This window comes from Mercenaria mercenaria, chromosome 18 (genome assembly GCF_021730395.1).
Source record: "Mercenaria mercenaria strain notata chromosome 18, MADL_Memer_1, whole genome shotgun sequence".
NCBI classification, from domain to species: domain Eukaryota; kingdom Metazoa; phylum Mollusca; class Bivalvia; order Venerida; family Veneridae; genus Mercenaria; species Mercenaria mercenaria.
The window spans coordinates 53,429,927-53,441,768 of record NC_069378.1 but is presented as its reverse complement, the minus strand read 5'-3'; the positions used below and the strand labels follow the sequence as shown (position 1 = coordinate 53,441,768).

Genomic DNA, 11,842 nt, shown 5'->3' with positions numbered 1-11,842 from the left:
TGTTACGGCCAAAAGTTGGAAGAGTGTTACCTGAAAGTCTGTCACAGACAATAATGAGGAATTCTGATAGTATATCAGTGTAAAATAAACTTAAGGGTTTACCTATTCAGTCCGTCATCATGAGAAAGTAAATAGGAACGATATTCAGAAATTTCTTTTTATGATGATTAGTAGGTTGTGAACTTGTGATAAGTTTATATTGCAATGAAAAAGTCAGCTAGTTACATTACTTGCCTTTATAGAATGTAAGAGGCAAAAGAGAAACATTAAAATACTGTAGCGAACGTACACCAGAAACATCAGTAGGGTATTATCATTATTTTCTCGATCAAACAGAAACTGTTGAAATATAGAAAAGCAGAAACGAAAATACTGCAGGCTCGGTTTGATTCAGCCTGTTCATAGACGGCAGTGGAAGTGCAAGCTACCGTCCACGGCCTCTAGCCCCGGGTTAAACAGAACTCAACATTTACTCATGCTATAAATACAAAAAAAAAAACAATTTAGAGACATCAGACGATGAGTTCATACGGCGGTGCACATGGAACCTTCAATGATACAATCGTGTGTAATCACAAGTGTAATTCCATGAAAAGCGGCGTATGGACCCCAGTTAGAATAATACGTTTGCCCTAAACGAAAAAACAATGGACAGAACTAAACAAAATGCGAATTGACAGACTTGTGTTAAGAATAAAAATGATTCTTGGGTATAATTTAAGGGTTGGGTGTTATTAAAAGTTGTCGAAACGGCTATTCAAAGACAAAGGCACTTGTCTGATTTCTTTCCGATTTTGTGGTCAATATAATAGGGACATCCGATTCTCTACATCATTTAAGCGGGACTAATTGCATGAAGAGATAGCTAGGGATTTGATATTGAGAGAAAAAATAAAGCTTACAGTTAAGATATTTGTTTTCACCTCAGCAGACTATGAAATAGAATGAAAGGGCGATCCGGAAGTCCTACAAAGTAAATTTTGGGGTTGTTAATAACACGTCAAGGGGAATAAAATTTGGTCTGATATTTACAAAGCATACGCTTCGATATTTCTTTATAATGTTATATATTAACAGAGCATAATTATCGCAAGGAGAATTTCTAATCTTTTTCTTTTTGATAAAAAAATGGCAAAAACAACCTGCAAATGGAATAGAAAATGTCTTTAACAGCCTAGCCTCGATAATACGTACATGGGCGATTCATGTAGGAAAGTTGACAGTTACATGCGGAGGAGCGGTTTGTACTTATACAGAATCATGGAACACTAGTCATGTATACGACAAGGCGTTACATTACTAAAAAGCTATTATAAATACTTTAAAAAAAAAAAAAAAAAAAAACGGCGTTAAACCTAAAACAAATAAACAAACAAAAAAGTTGACAAGTTATTTTGCATTGAGAAAATCAAGAGCATGCAGGCTTTTAAAGCACATTGTTATTTTAATGCAAATAGAAATAATTATGCAAATCAAGGAATAATTACATATTTTGTTTCAATTCCATAAGAATTTATTTGCTGTCTTATTTTCTTTCCCATGATCAGTGTGTATTTCAACATCTCAAGGGTCTAGGCTACCTGGCTGGCAGGGCTAATGCTATAATTTATGAGATAGCATTCCATATTTGGGAGGTAGCTTTCAATATTTCTAGCTGGAATTAAAGAGGTTATTTCCATGTTTTCTAGGCTGATTGGAGGGTTTTTGAGTTGAAATATGTGAGAGAAGAAGAATTGAGCCGCACCATGAGAAAACTAACATAGGGCCCTAGGGGAGGGCCCTAGATAATGTTGGAATACCTTTTGGCCCAACCCATTTGTATGTATCTGATTTATTGCTTGTATTTAATTTGATTTATACATGTGTGAATATATTATATGATTAAACTAAACCAACATAGTGCATTTGCGACAAGCATGGATCCAGACCAGACTGCGCGGATCAGGATCCATGCGATTCGCTAACGGCTTCTCTAATTGCAATAGGCTTCGAAGCGGATGCACAGGCTGTTCTGGATCCATGCTGGTCGCAGATGCACTATGCTGGTTTTCTCATGGTGCGGCTCACTTATCGTTTTGAAACAGTTGGTGTTCATATTCGTTAAACATGCCTTTAAAGTAGGTTAAAGTGTAATCAGAGTTGAACTTTGTGTTGTGTACTTGTATATTTACAAAATACTATAACACTTTGCAGCCAGCTTAGTTTCTCTGAACTCAGTCTGCAAGCAAATAATTCTTAATGTTAACAAATGATATGTAAGGGGAAACTATACCTATCATTTAAATATTTTGAATTTAGAATAATTTCCCTTACCATGTTAAAATCACTGATTGATTAAAAATAATGATCACACATGAGACCTTATTGTCCGTATGTATTGACCTGACACTCATGAATATTCCGTATATTTCCGTAAATTTCCGTGTTCGAACATAAATAGCGGTATAACTAAATATTACAGGTATAATTCTTAATAATTTATTGATATACTGTCGCATAAGCAGGTGCGGACAAAGCGTTTAGCTGCCAATATCAGGGTGCTCGAGTCCTACGTCTGACCACATCTCTTTTTTTTTTTTTTTTTTGTCCTCAAATTTTATATGCAGACTTACTACTGATCAAACGTATCCTGATGTTTATGGTTCATTTATTAACAGTACTCATATTTACCCGTTGTAAAAAAAGTGGAACAAAATTGTTTTAAAAGTATCTTAGATAAAAAGACAAACTGCTTTTCACCAGCGTATCGAGGAAATAAATACTTCAAGAGAAAACAATAAAATTTCATGAAATATGATACATAAAATTATGTAAAAAATAAATCAAGTATCGATAACATTACAATACATTAAATTGAAAAAAAAAGTGATCAGTGATTTCGAACCCGCGGTAACGTTCGTGGAAGTCAGACAACTTACCGATACCTTACCTATGCGCCACCGTGTCATCGGTTAACTTTATATGTTACTTTCATAATATAGATACTTTCAGGATACAGATATTGCAAAAATTAAAGAAAACGCCTGAAAGTATTGGCAAAGATTAATGAGTGTCAGGTCAATACATAAGGACAATAGCTTTATTATATTGTATTTTTTTCGTGTTATTTTTCGGACAAGTTTAAACATTTTAGTGATAATTACAATCTACAATGGTAACTGTAAATATGACCTTCCAACAAGTTCATATACTCATTGTTGTATTAAAATAATGTGAAATGTTATCTGAAAATAATATGTAAGAAATAAGAAAGAAATTGCATGTTTTTATTTGTTATGAAGACATAGGGCTAGTATGAAAGTGTTTCATGTCAGGACGTCATCCAGTTAACTTACGAGAATTCGGTAGTTTTACCTCAAAATTCTCTATTTGATCTAACTTTCGATTAGATAAAATCCAACAAAACTAAACAACCTGTTACATTTCAGAAAAAAGTACATTAAAGCTATACTGGACCCAAATTTCGTATTTAAATACATGAAAAAATACTACCAGTAGTTTATGTAAACATAGAATAAACAAATTTATGTGTATTAAGACTGCTACGAATTTGGTTAAAAATAGTACACACTATAAACATGTACAGTGAAAACAGTATAATGTGTACCATGTAATACCATAAATAAACTGGAAGTATTTTACACAATCAGCTGTTACTGCATGACATTTGATTATGAATGTAGCTCTATGTAGACATTTTATATATATATTGAGTGAAGTTAAATATATTTGATAAGGATTATCAGCATTTGAAGTAAATATCTAAATATAAAATATTTCAATGAAAGATGAGCAGAATACATCTTTAATTTTGATAAAAAAATGGCATCCGTAGCCCAGTGGTAAGGTCGTTGACTTCGAATGTCTTGCCTCTCGTTGCTTTTGAGTGTTGAATTCTTGAAGTGAGAAATCCATCCAGGTGGATTATAGAAGGTAGATGGTTCTGGCCAGGTGAAATAGTGCTGAAGGCGCACCTGAGGGTCTTCTCCAACCATCAACGGGTAGACGGACAGTCGCCATATGACCTATCATCATATTTGTTTTGTTCATATAATTCAAATTAACGCAACAGTACAAAAAATATAGGCTGTTTCAGTATATTAACAGTCTCACTCATCGTTCAAACCCAGCAATGTCAGTATGACATGACCACGAAATAAAAAATTGAGGAAATCGAATGTATACTTTCTATTAAAATCAAGAGAAGGTGCATTTCAATCAAGACTTTTAAAAATAAAATAAATAATTGACTGGTGAATGGATAAAAGAAATAACTGTCATGAAAACATGTACCTTGAAATGATAACGTTTTGAAAAGACGCAGTTTAGAGATCTCTGCTTTAAATTACCTATTCAAACGCTTTCAAGTTGTTTTGTGATCACTTGAAACTTACAATCTCTTAACCTCCCAGCATTTTAAATTTCTAAGGATGGCCGGCGGAATTAACGCTTGCGTAAGCCAGTTTTATGTCTGTTCAAGACAAAGGTGTAACCCTGTACGAGGTTTTTATTTTTCTAAAGGATGAATGTTTTGGAATGAGTATGTCATTACTTGGAATTAAAAAAGATTTTCTCAACAAAGCTTACATCATAATAAAAAGGTGAGGAGGAGCCAACCTAATATAACATTGGCTCCATTATCGCCGTTTGTTAAGCACATGACTATGAATGGTCGCCATGTACGATCTCCGTTAGAGTCGAATGTTTTTCTATGATGTTTCAACAAAAGACCATGCATCTCCCCCGCCACTTTTGTTTTTTCTTTCTTTTCTGATTTAAGTATGGAAGTTGTTATTGACTTACGAAGAACAAATTCGTTGTGGAACAGAAATGAACAAAACTGGTTGATTATTATCCCACCGACTAAAGGGTCATGTGGTACGTAGTTATTCAATCAAACATCAAAGTCATCCGAAATTTCCGTTTACGATATTATGATGCTCATGTACTTTTGTCTACTAGTTTTTCATTTGATCAATTGCTTTCTTCGAAACCTCTTCATTTGATACGAGCTTGTAAATTGCATAAGTTTCATAACTAAATCTACCATTGTACAAGATGAATATCTTTTATCAAAAGACGTTTATATAATTATGATAAAAGTGCACGTACAATTAGCTGTACATATACGGTCAATAGCTATACATAGCTAATGTTGTCTTTATATGTAACACCGACTTTAAATAAAATTTGTATCTTGTATCTTGTAATTAGACAATAAACCGCACAGTAAAATCCGGTTGCCACGCAACAGTCAGCAGATAAATTATCAAAAAAAGCTGAATAAGATGTAGAGCAACAAAAATGTAATAAATGCACATGACGGTTTATGTTTAATTGCCATACGAACTGACAATTTCATTTTAAGGTATCTGACCTTGAGTGGTAATCAGCAATTTCCGTGTGATGACGTGTTCTTTACTTGCGATATCAGCATCCTTCGACCATAACAGAAATACTGTTTTCATAATAACCGGAGAATGCCGAAGTCGCATTTGGAGAATTCAAAAATAAAACGGAAATTTCCAATAATCAGTTACAAGATCACTACCTGAAAAGGTCTGGTACAAAGAAACAACATATAACAGTACACAACATCCCCCATCCTACTCCAGCAAACGCAAATGCAACGGATTTACATCGATCTCAATGCTTAACCGTAATTTGAACCTTCAAATCCGGATGTTCAGGTAAATCCGGAATTCTTTCATCACTGCAGGATGATAATTCTACCAAAATGTTCAGCAATTAAAGCCCTGTAATATGATTTCAGTAAGATGAACGCAAAAACTCATGAGAACTATTTGAATCTGCCATTATGCGACGCGCCATTTTCACTTTGTCTACATATCTTTATTGCAAAGGCCAACATATTAAGATACAGGTTTTCTGCTAATAATCAACAAATACATATTGTTACGTCAGAGGGTAACAATTTCTTGTTACAGTGAATAAAAGTAGCAGAAAGACAAACCAGCAACTATTAATAATAACAAAATTTTATTAATGAATTTAAGTAAAAATACAAATACCTTAAAAATGACAAAGAGCCGTAAATTCAATCTTATTTGTAAAATAGTTCAAATCCTGTCCAGGTCAAATTCAAATCCAGTCAGAATAAATTCCACAATGTTTCACACAGTTCAAAAGTGATATCCAAAATTTATAATTCCTCTCTTCAAAGATAACTTTAAATCCAGAATTTTTTATATAAATCCTCAAAATAATCCTTCAAAATAATAACTATCCAAACTGGTAATAGGCCAAATTTGTCTAGCTTTTCGGTTCTTAAGTTACGTTTTAATCTAATACATCTGACTATATATTGTATCATGGAATGTTCCAGAATATTCGTTTAACAATTAGAAAAGAACATTCTGGAATAATCAAGGACAATCCTTTCTTAAAATAACTGTCATACATAATTTATCAATACTTAATACAGAACACAATAGAATATTGTGGATTAAAGTAGAATTTTACAGTAAAAACAGGATGGTGTCTTAAAACAAGCCTAGTAAATAATAATTTGCCTTAGAGAAAATGATCTATACATAACAATGTTCAATCATAAAGTATTGGTGACTCTTAAACGACTGAAAGCACATATAAGCCTTAAACGGTCATATGTGTGGGCGACAGTCCGTAAGCAATATTGTAACAAGTGCAAAAAAAGTGTTTTTCCACTACCGTCCATGAACAGGCTCAATCAAACCGTGCCTGCAACATTTTCATTTTTGTCGTGTTGAGCTACATTTTAACTATCAAAGCAGCGTTGTTTGCGCCGTATGACAGCCGTGAAAATTCTGTTCATGCAATTAGGACTACTAATTTCTTCCTTTTCGGATTGTTCAGACATTTTATGTTGTGTTAATGGTCCTACGTTTAGTTCTTAGCTTGAACATTCCGCCTTTTGGCGGTTCCAATGCTTTTTATAGCTTTGGGTATTTTTATATCACCACTTGGTTATGGCACCCACTTTTTAGTTTTGTCTTTTGCCAGTGTCTGAGATATGTAGGCTTCATAACTTTATATCGCCTCTCTAAATTTCAGTCTGTTGAGACCAGTCTTTTTTTCATTTTTGTCGTGTTGGCGTCCTGTGGAGTGTCCACTTAAATCCGATAACCTGTAATCATTTTACCACTGAGTATTTGACAAACGTGGTATACATTTATAGTGTCTTTAAATATTATATCTACCTGTCATAATCTAATGAATTCACAAAAGTGCACAAACTTCATTTTAATGCAACTATGACTCATTGCAATGCACCAATAACTCAACTTAAAAACGTAAGATCCGCATGACTTCTAATGTAAGCAAATGAATTTACGGCGATTTGCAGTACGCTGACTGTGATTTACTATTTGTATTAACTTGACGCTCAAGTGAATTGTATGATATGTTTTGTATATTAAGATTTCTCGCTAAAGTCAAGGAGTACCAAAACAACCATTTAGTCACCAAGGCATAATAAACTATTTTTAAAATAGTTGTCAAAACGAAGTTGACATAATTCATATGAAATAGAGGCTGCACAACTGCAGCGTGCATTTATCAAAGTGATGGCTTCCTCATACAGTGATAGAGATATAGGTCTCATCCCAGCAATTACGTTTTCTTTTGTTGAAAATTACATTAAATGCAATAAGTTTTCATCTGGGAATAAATCTATCAACCAGGGATTTAAATTATACAATGAGGGATACATACACAAACTGAAAGGTAAGATTCACCATTTTCAATTTTGCTCTATAACATAAATTCTATTCTCGACCGATTTAATATCATTCAATTTCTCGCCCTTATTGTCAGTTTGAAAGAAATGAATTACTTGTGTAACTTGTTAAACCCGAGAAAAAGAAAGATTTTTAAAAAACTGTGAGATATAAAAAGTAAGAAAATTATTGTGTACAGCGTACAGCAAAACAAAATTCTCACAGCGGCGTGACACTGGAATGAAAAGATATGGCAAACAGCAAACTTTAAATACCCAACAAAAGGACGCATTTTCTTATTGCTATATAAAAGTTGAAAGACACTAAAAACCTACTCAGGAGAAACAACATACAGAACGTTAAAGACAAAAAAAGATACATGTTGTAAATAGGGACTACATGTTTGAAAAGAGACGCGCTTTTAATGAATCAGCTAAATATATCATAAAAGATAATAGGTAAGGGTAGATTTCTCGGAAGCACAGAGCACCAAAAACACAGCCCCAGAGGCACGCATTTACATAGTAAACCAACAACAAAAAGAAGCTGTAATGGAAAAATATTTCAGACGGGTTGCTTCAAACATCCAACAAGTACATATTAATTTATGCTAAATATTGATGGAGGGGAAGGAAATGGTAAGGGGCGAAATGGGGTCGAGGGTGGGGGAGGAATCCGAAGGGGAAAGTTGAACAAGGACGAATATACAAGGGAATGCCATGTTCTTTAAAAACAGTCGCACTACAACGTAAACCACAATAGCGCAGACACTCATGTACCAAAGATAAACACACAACTACGATCAACTGAATAACAGAAAAACGAACAAGCAACACATAAGAAAACAGTAGGGCACCGTTATAGACTCACAAGCTTACAAATGACCCACACAAGTAGGAAAAACAATCATGTACCGGCTGCCAAAACAAATGGGAGCCACGAAAACTTACTAAAAGTAAAGGGGGAGGGGGTACAAAAAGTAGCGTAAATGCAAGGGAAAGGAGAGGGCAATAAGGGGAGTGGGGCGGAGGAAAAACGCTTACAACAAACACGAAAACATACGCAACAGACAATACAAGACAGACAAAACAACCAGTTGAAAATAGGGAACGGTCAGTAACCTAAATAATGGAAACTGGGGGTTTAAACGCGTTTAGGGCATGCCAACCTCGCACTAACCCTATTTTAAACAAGTTAAACAACACAATGTAAATAAAATCCCCGTTGAGAAAGGCTCTAACATTCGTGCAAAAGTAACAGATAAATAAAGCAAAACATAAAATTAAAGTAAATTTAAGGTACAATTACACCAATGTACTCAACAACTTGTCTGAAGTCAGAGCACCAAGGGCCAAACTTTTAAGGGCAGGACTAAGAAAACTGTAAGACAAAAATCAATTCCCTCCGTCCGTTGTATGTAGGATTTAGGAGAAAAGCATCATATAGTCCTACACTTTATTAGTCATCGCACCATCAAATAGGAAAGCGTAGCAATTAACTGTAGAGGGGTCAGTCATTAAACATGCACTGTGCTTAACGATTTTCGCATCGTATCCTCTTTTGATAAACTTCTTAACCAATTTTACAAACATTTGATTAAAATAAGGGTTTGTTTAATTTTCCGCATTTTATAAACTACATCTCCATAGTACATGCATTGCCTGACCCATTGCGAAAATATGAAACATTATAATTTTACAGTAGTGGTATAAACACTGTTTCTCGTTTATGTCTTGTTTTAGTGTACCCAATTCCTTGTGGTTGCAAAGTGGTTGGGAAATGTCATCAATCAGAGAAAAAGAAAGAACCATACACAGTTGAGGTATATACACATTTTATTTTCACTATTATCACGTTTATTTTATATCTATGGTATTAACTGAATAAACAGAACATTTAACCTTTAGTTCGCTGGCGGCAAGTGATTCTGCCTTTGCGACCTCTGCAGACCAAGATTAGCCTGCACTATTCAATCATTAAATTTGCAGTGAACACCCCTTCGAATGATAAATGGTATTGCCTAAATTGAATGATGGACCAGTCTATTTTAGAAATTTAGCAGGGTAAAGGTTAAAATAAAATCTTCGTATTTTAGGTACAGTTTATGTTATCAGATGATGTGCCGTCAGTAAGTAAAGCAGATTGTGTTTGTGCGATTGGAGCAATGGGATGTTGTGGACATATCGCTGGCCTATTGTATCAGCTTGCACAGTATAAGATGCTGGGAAACAAGGCACTGCCAGAACAATTAGCAAAAACTGCATTGCCCCAAACATGGCATACGCCAAGAGGATTGCAAATGACAAGTACAGAGGTACAAGATTTAGAGGTATGTGGCTATTCGAGGAAGGAAGAAGGTTTAGCTGCTCCAACAAAGCCTATGGGGTCATCACTGTACAATCCTGTCAGAGGTGCTCCCCCAAACTGGACTGCTTATTATCCAAAATTGGCAGAATTGGCACCAGATTCTCTTATTTTGCCTTCGCTAGAGCTTTACAGCAAAGTAAAAATGGTTCCTTCAAAATTCGGCCCAGTTCCAACTGGATCGGTCCTAAGTTATCAACAGAAGTTAAGTGAAGATGAATTCGTACAAAATGTGTTTGATGGAATAGACTTTCCAAAACTCCCTTTCCAAAATGTAATGATTCACAATTACTGTTATACACTCGACAGAGAGCAACAATTAAAGATGGAATGTTTAATATTAACTCTTGATGATATTGAACATACTCAAGAAGATACAAGAGTACAAAGGAAAAGTCCACTATGGTACGAAATAAGAAAACACAGAATAACTGCTTCTGTCATAGGCAGGATATACAAAAGGAAGAAGGATGATGAAAGTCTAGCAAAACAACTGAAGTCAACTAGAGATGTTACCACTGCTGCTATGAGAAGAGGAATCGCTTCAGAGGAAATTGCTGCCAGAAAGTATGCAGAGGCCTTACTTAATAGAATAAACCTTTACCCATGCGGGGTCGTGGTTAACTTTTGGGCTCCGTGGATTGCTGCCACCCCTGATCGTAAAGTTTACAACCCAACAAGAAACCCACCGTTCGGATTACTTGAAATAAAATGTCCTTTGGTTTCTAGTATACTAGAAGCATCCTGTTTAAAAAGAAACACTGATGGGAAACTTAAATTGAAAAGGAATCATGATTACTACTATCAGGTTCTTACCCAGCTTGCCGTTGTAGGCCTAGAATGGTGTGACTTATTTGTTTGGTGTGAAAATGATTATTTTACAGAAACAATATATTTCAATCAGGATATATGGAAAAATGTGAAAGATAAAGTTGACATGTTTTTCTTCACACATTTCATATGATCAAACTTGTCTGCAATATGTACTGTCATAACGATGGAACTACAAAGAATTAATATCATGCAAATAACGGCCAAGAACTGATTTGCATACCCTGTAACTGGTAATGGTATAGGAATATCAAATAAGTGAAATTTATTTACTTCATGACTTACACGTTCTATATTTATCCGGTTTGCAATTTACTTAGTCTGTCTTATTTCAGATTTCGTAAACTTTCTTTTTTGGAATAAAAGTGGTAGTGGTTCGTTAAGAGTAGAAGCCCCTTTTTCAGACAGAGTTCTCTGTCGTGGTGCTATTAGTTTAGTTGTAATTAATATAGAATGTCGGTCAATTTTACTATTTTAAATTCAGATGTGCATCTTGTAAATACTGAAACAATAAATATCTGCGTAAGGGTCAAGTATCCAGAGGATATTTAAACGTACATGTACCCAGTCGATATTATAAAGCTAAAGATTGAGATTTATCCTTGCTTACGAAAACAGTGATTTCTAGCACACGGACATTACTCTTCATTACAAAGAAAGAAAACACGAATTTTAAGGAAAAAACACATAATATAAATTCGACCTTTCTTGCAAAAAGACTAGCAAAATTACAACCAAACACACATGGAACACACAGAATGTCAAAGAAGAATATAGAAAAGTATAGAATACGGGACAAGCGCAGAACACAAAAATTTTCACAATAACACACTACCTAGTGACTTTGGTACGATGCAAATCTTTAGCTTAATACTTATACTAATATCGATTTAACGTTAAACTGACCCCCTCCCCAGCCCCGCCCCCCC

At 34.6% G+C, this 11,842-nt stretch overlaps 1 protein-coding gene across 1 annotated transcript; it reads left to right on the top strand.

The window, feature by feature from the left end:
* The first annotated feature begins 7,340 nt into the window (after positions 1–7,340).
* Positions 7,341–11,842, top strand: LOC123538734 (uncharacterized). The gene is made up of 3 exons (XM_045323030.2): positions 7,341–7,725; positions 9,461–9,540; positions 9,814–11,842. Exons 1-3 carry the CDS (start codon positions 7,566–7,568, stop codon positions 11,044–11,046), a joined length of 1,473 nt encoding a protein of 490 aa, XP_045178965.2. The 5' UTR covers positions 7,341–7,565; the 3' UTR covers positions 11,047–11,842.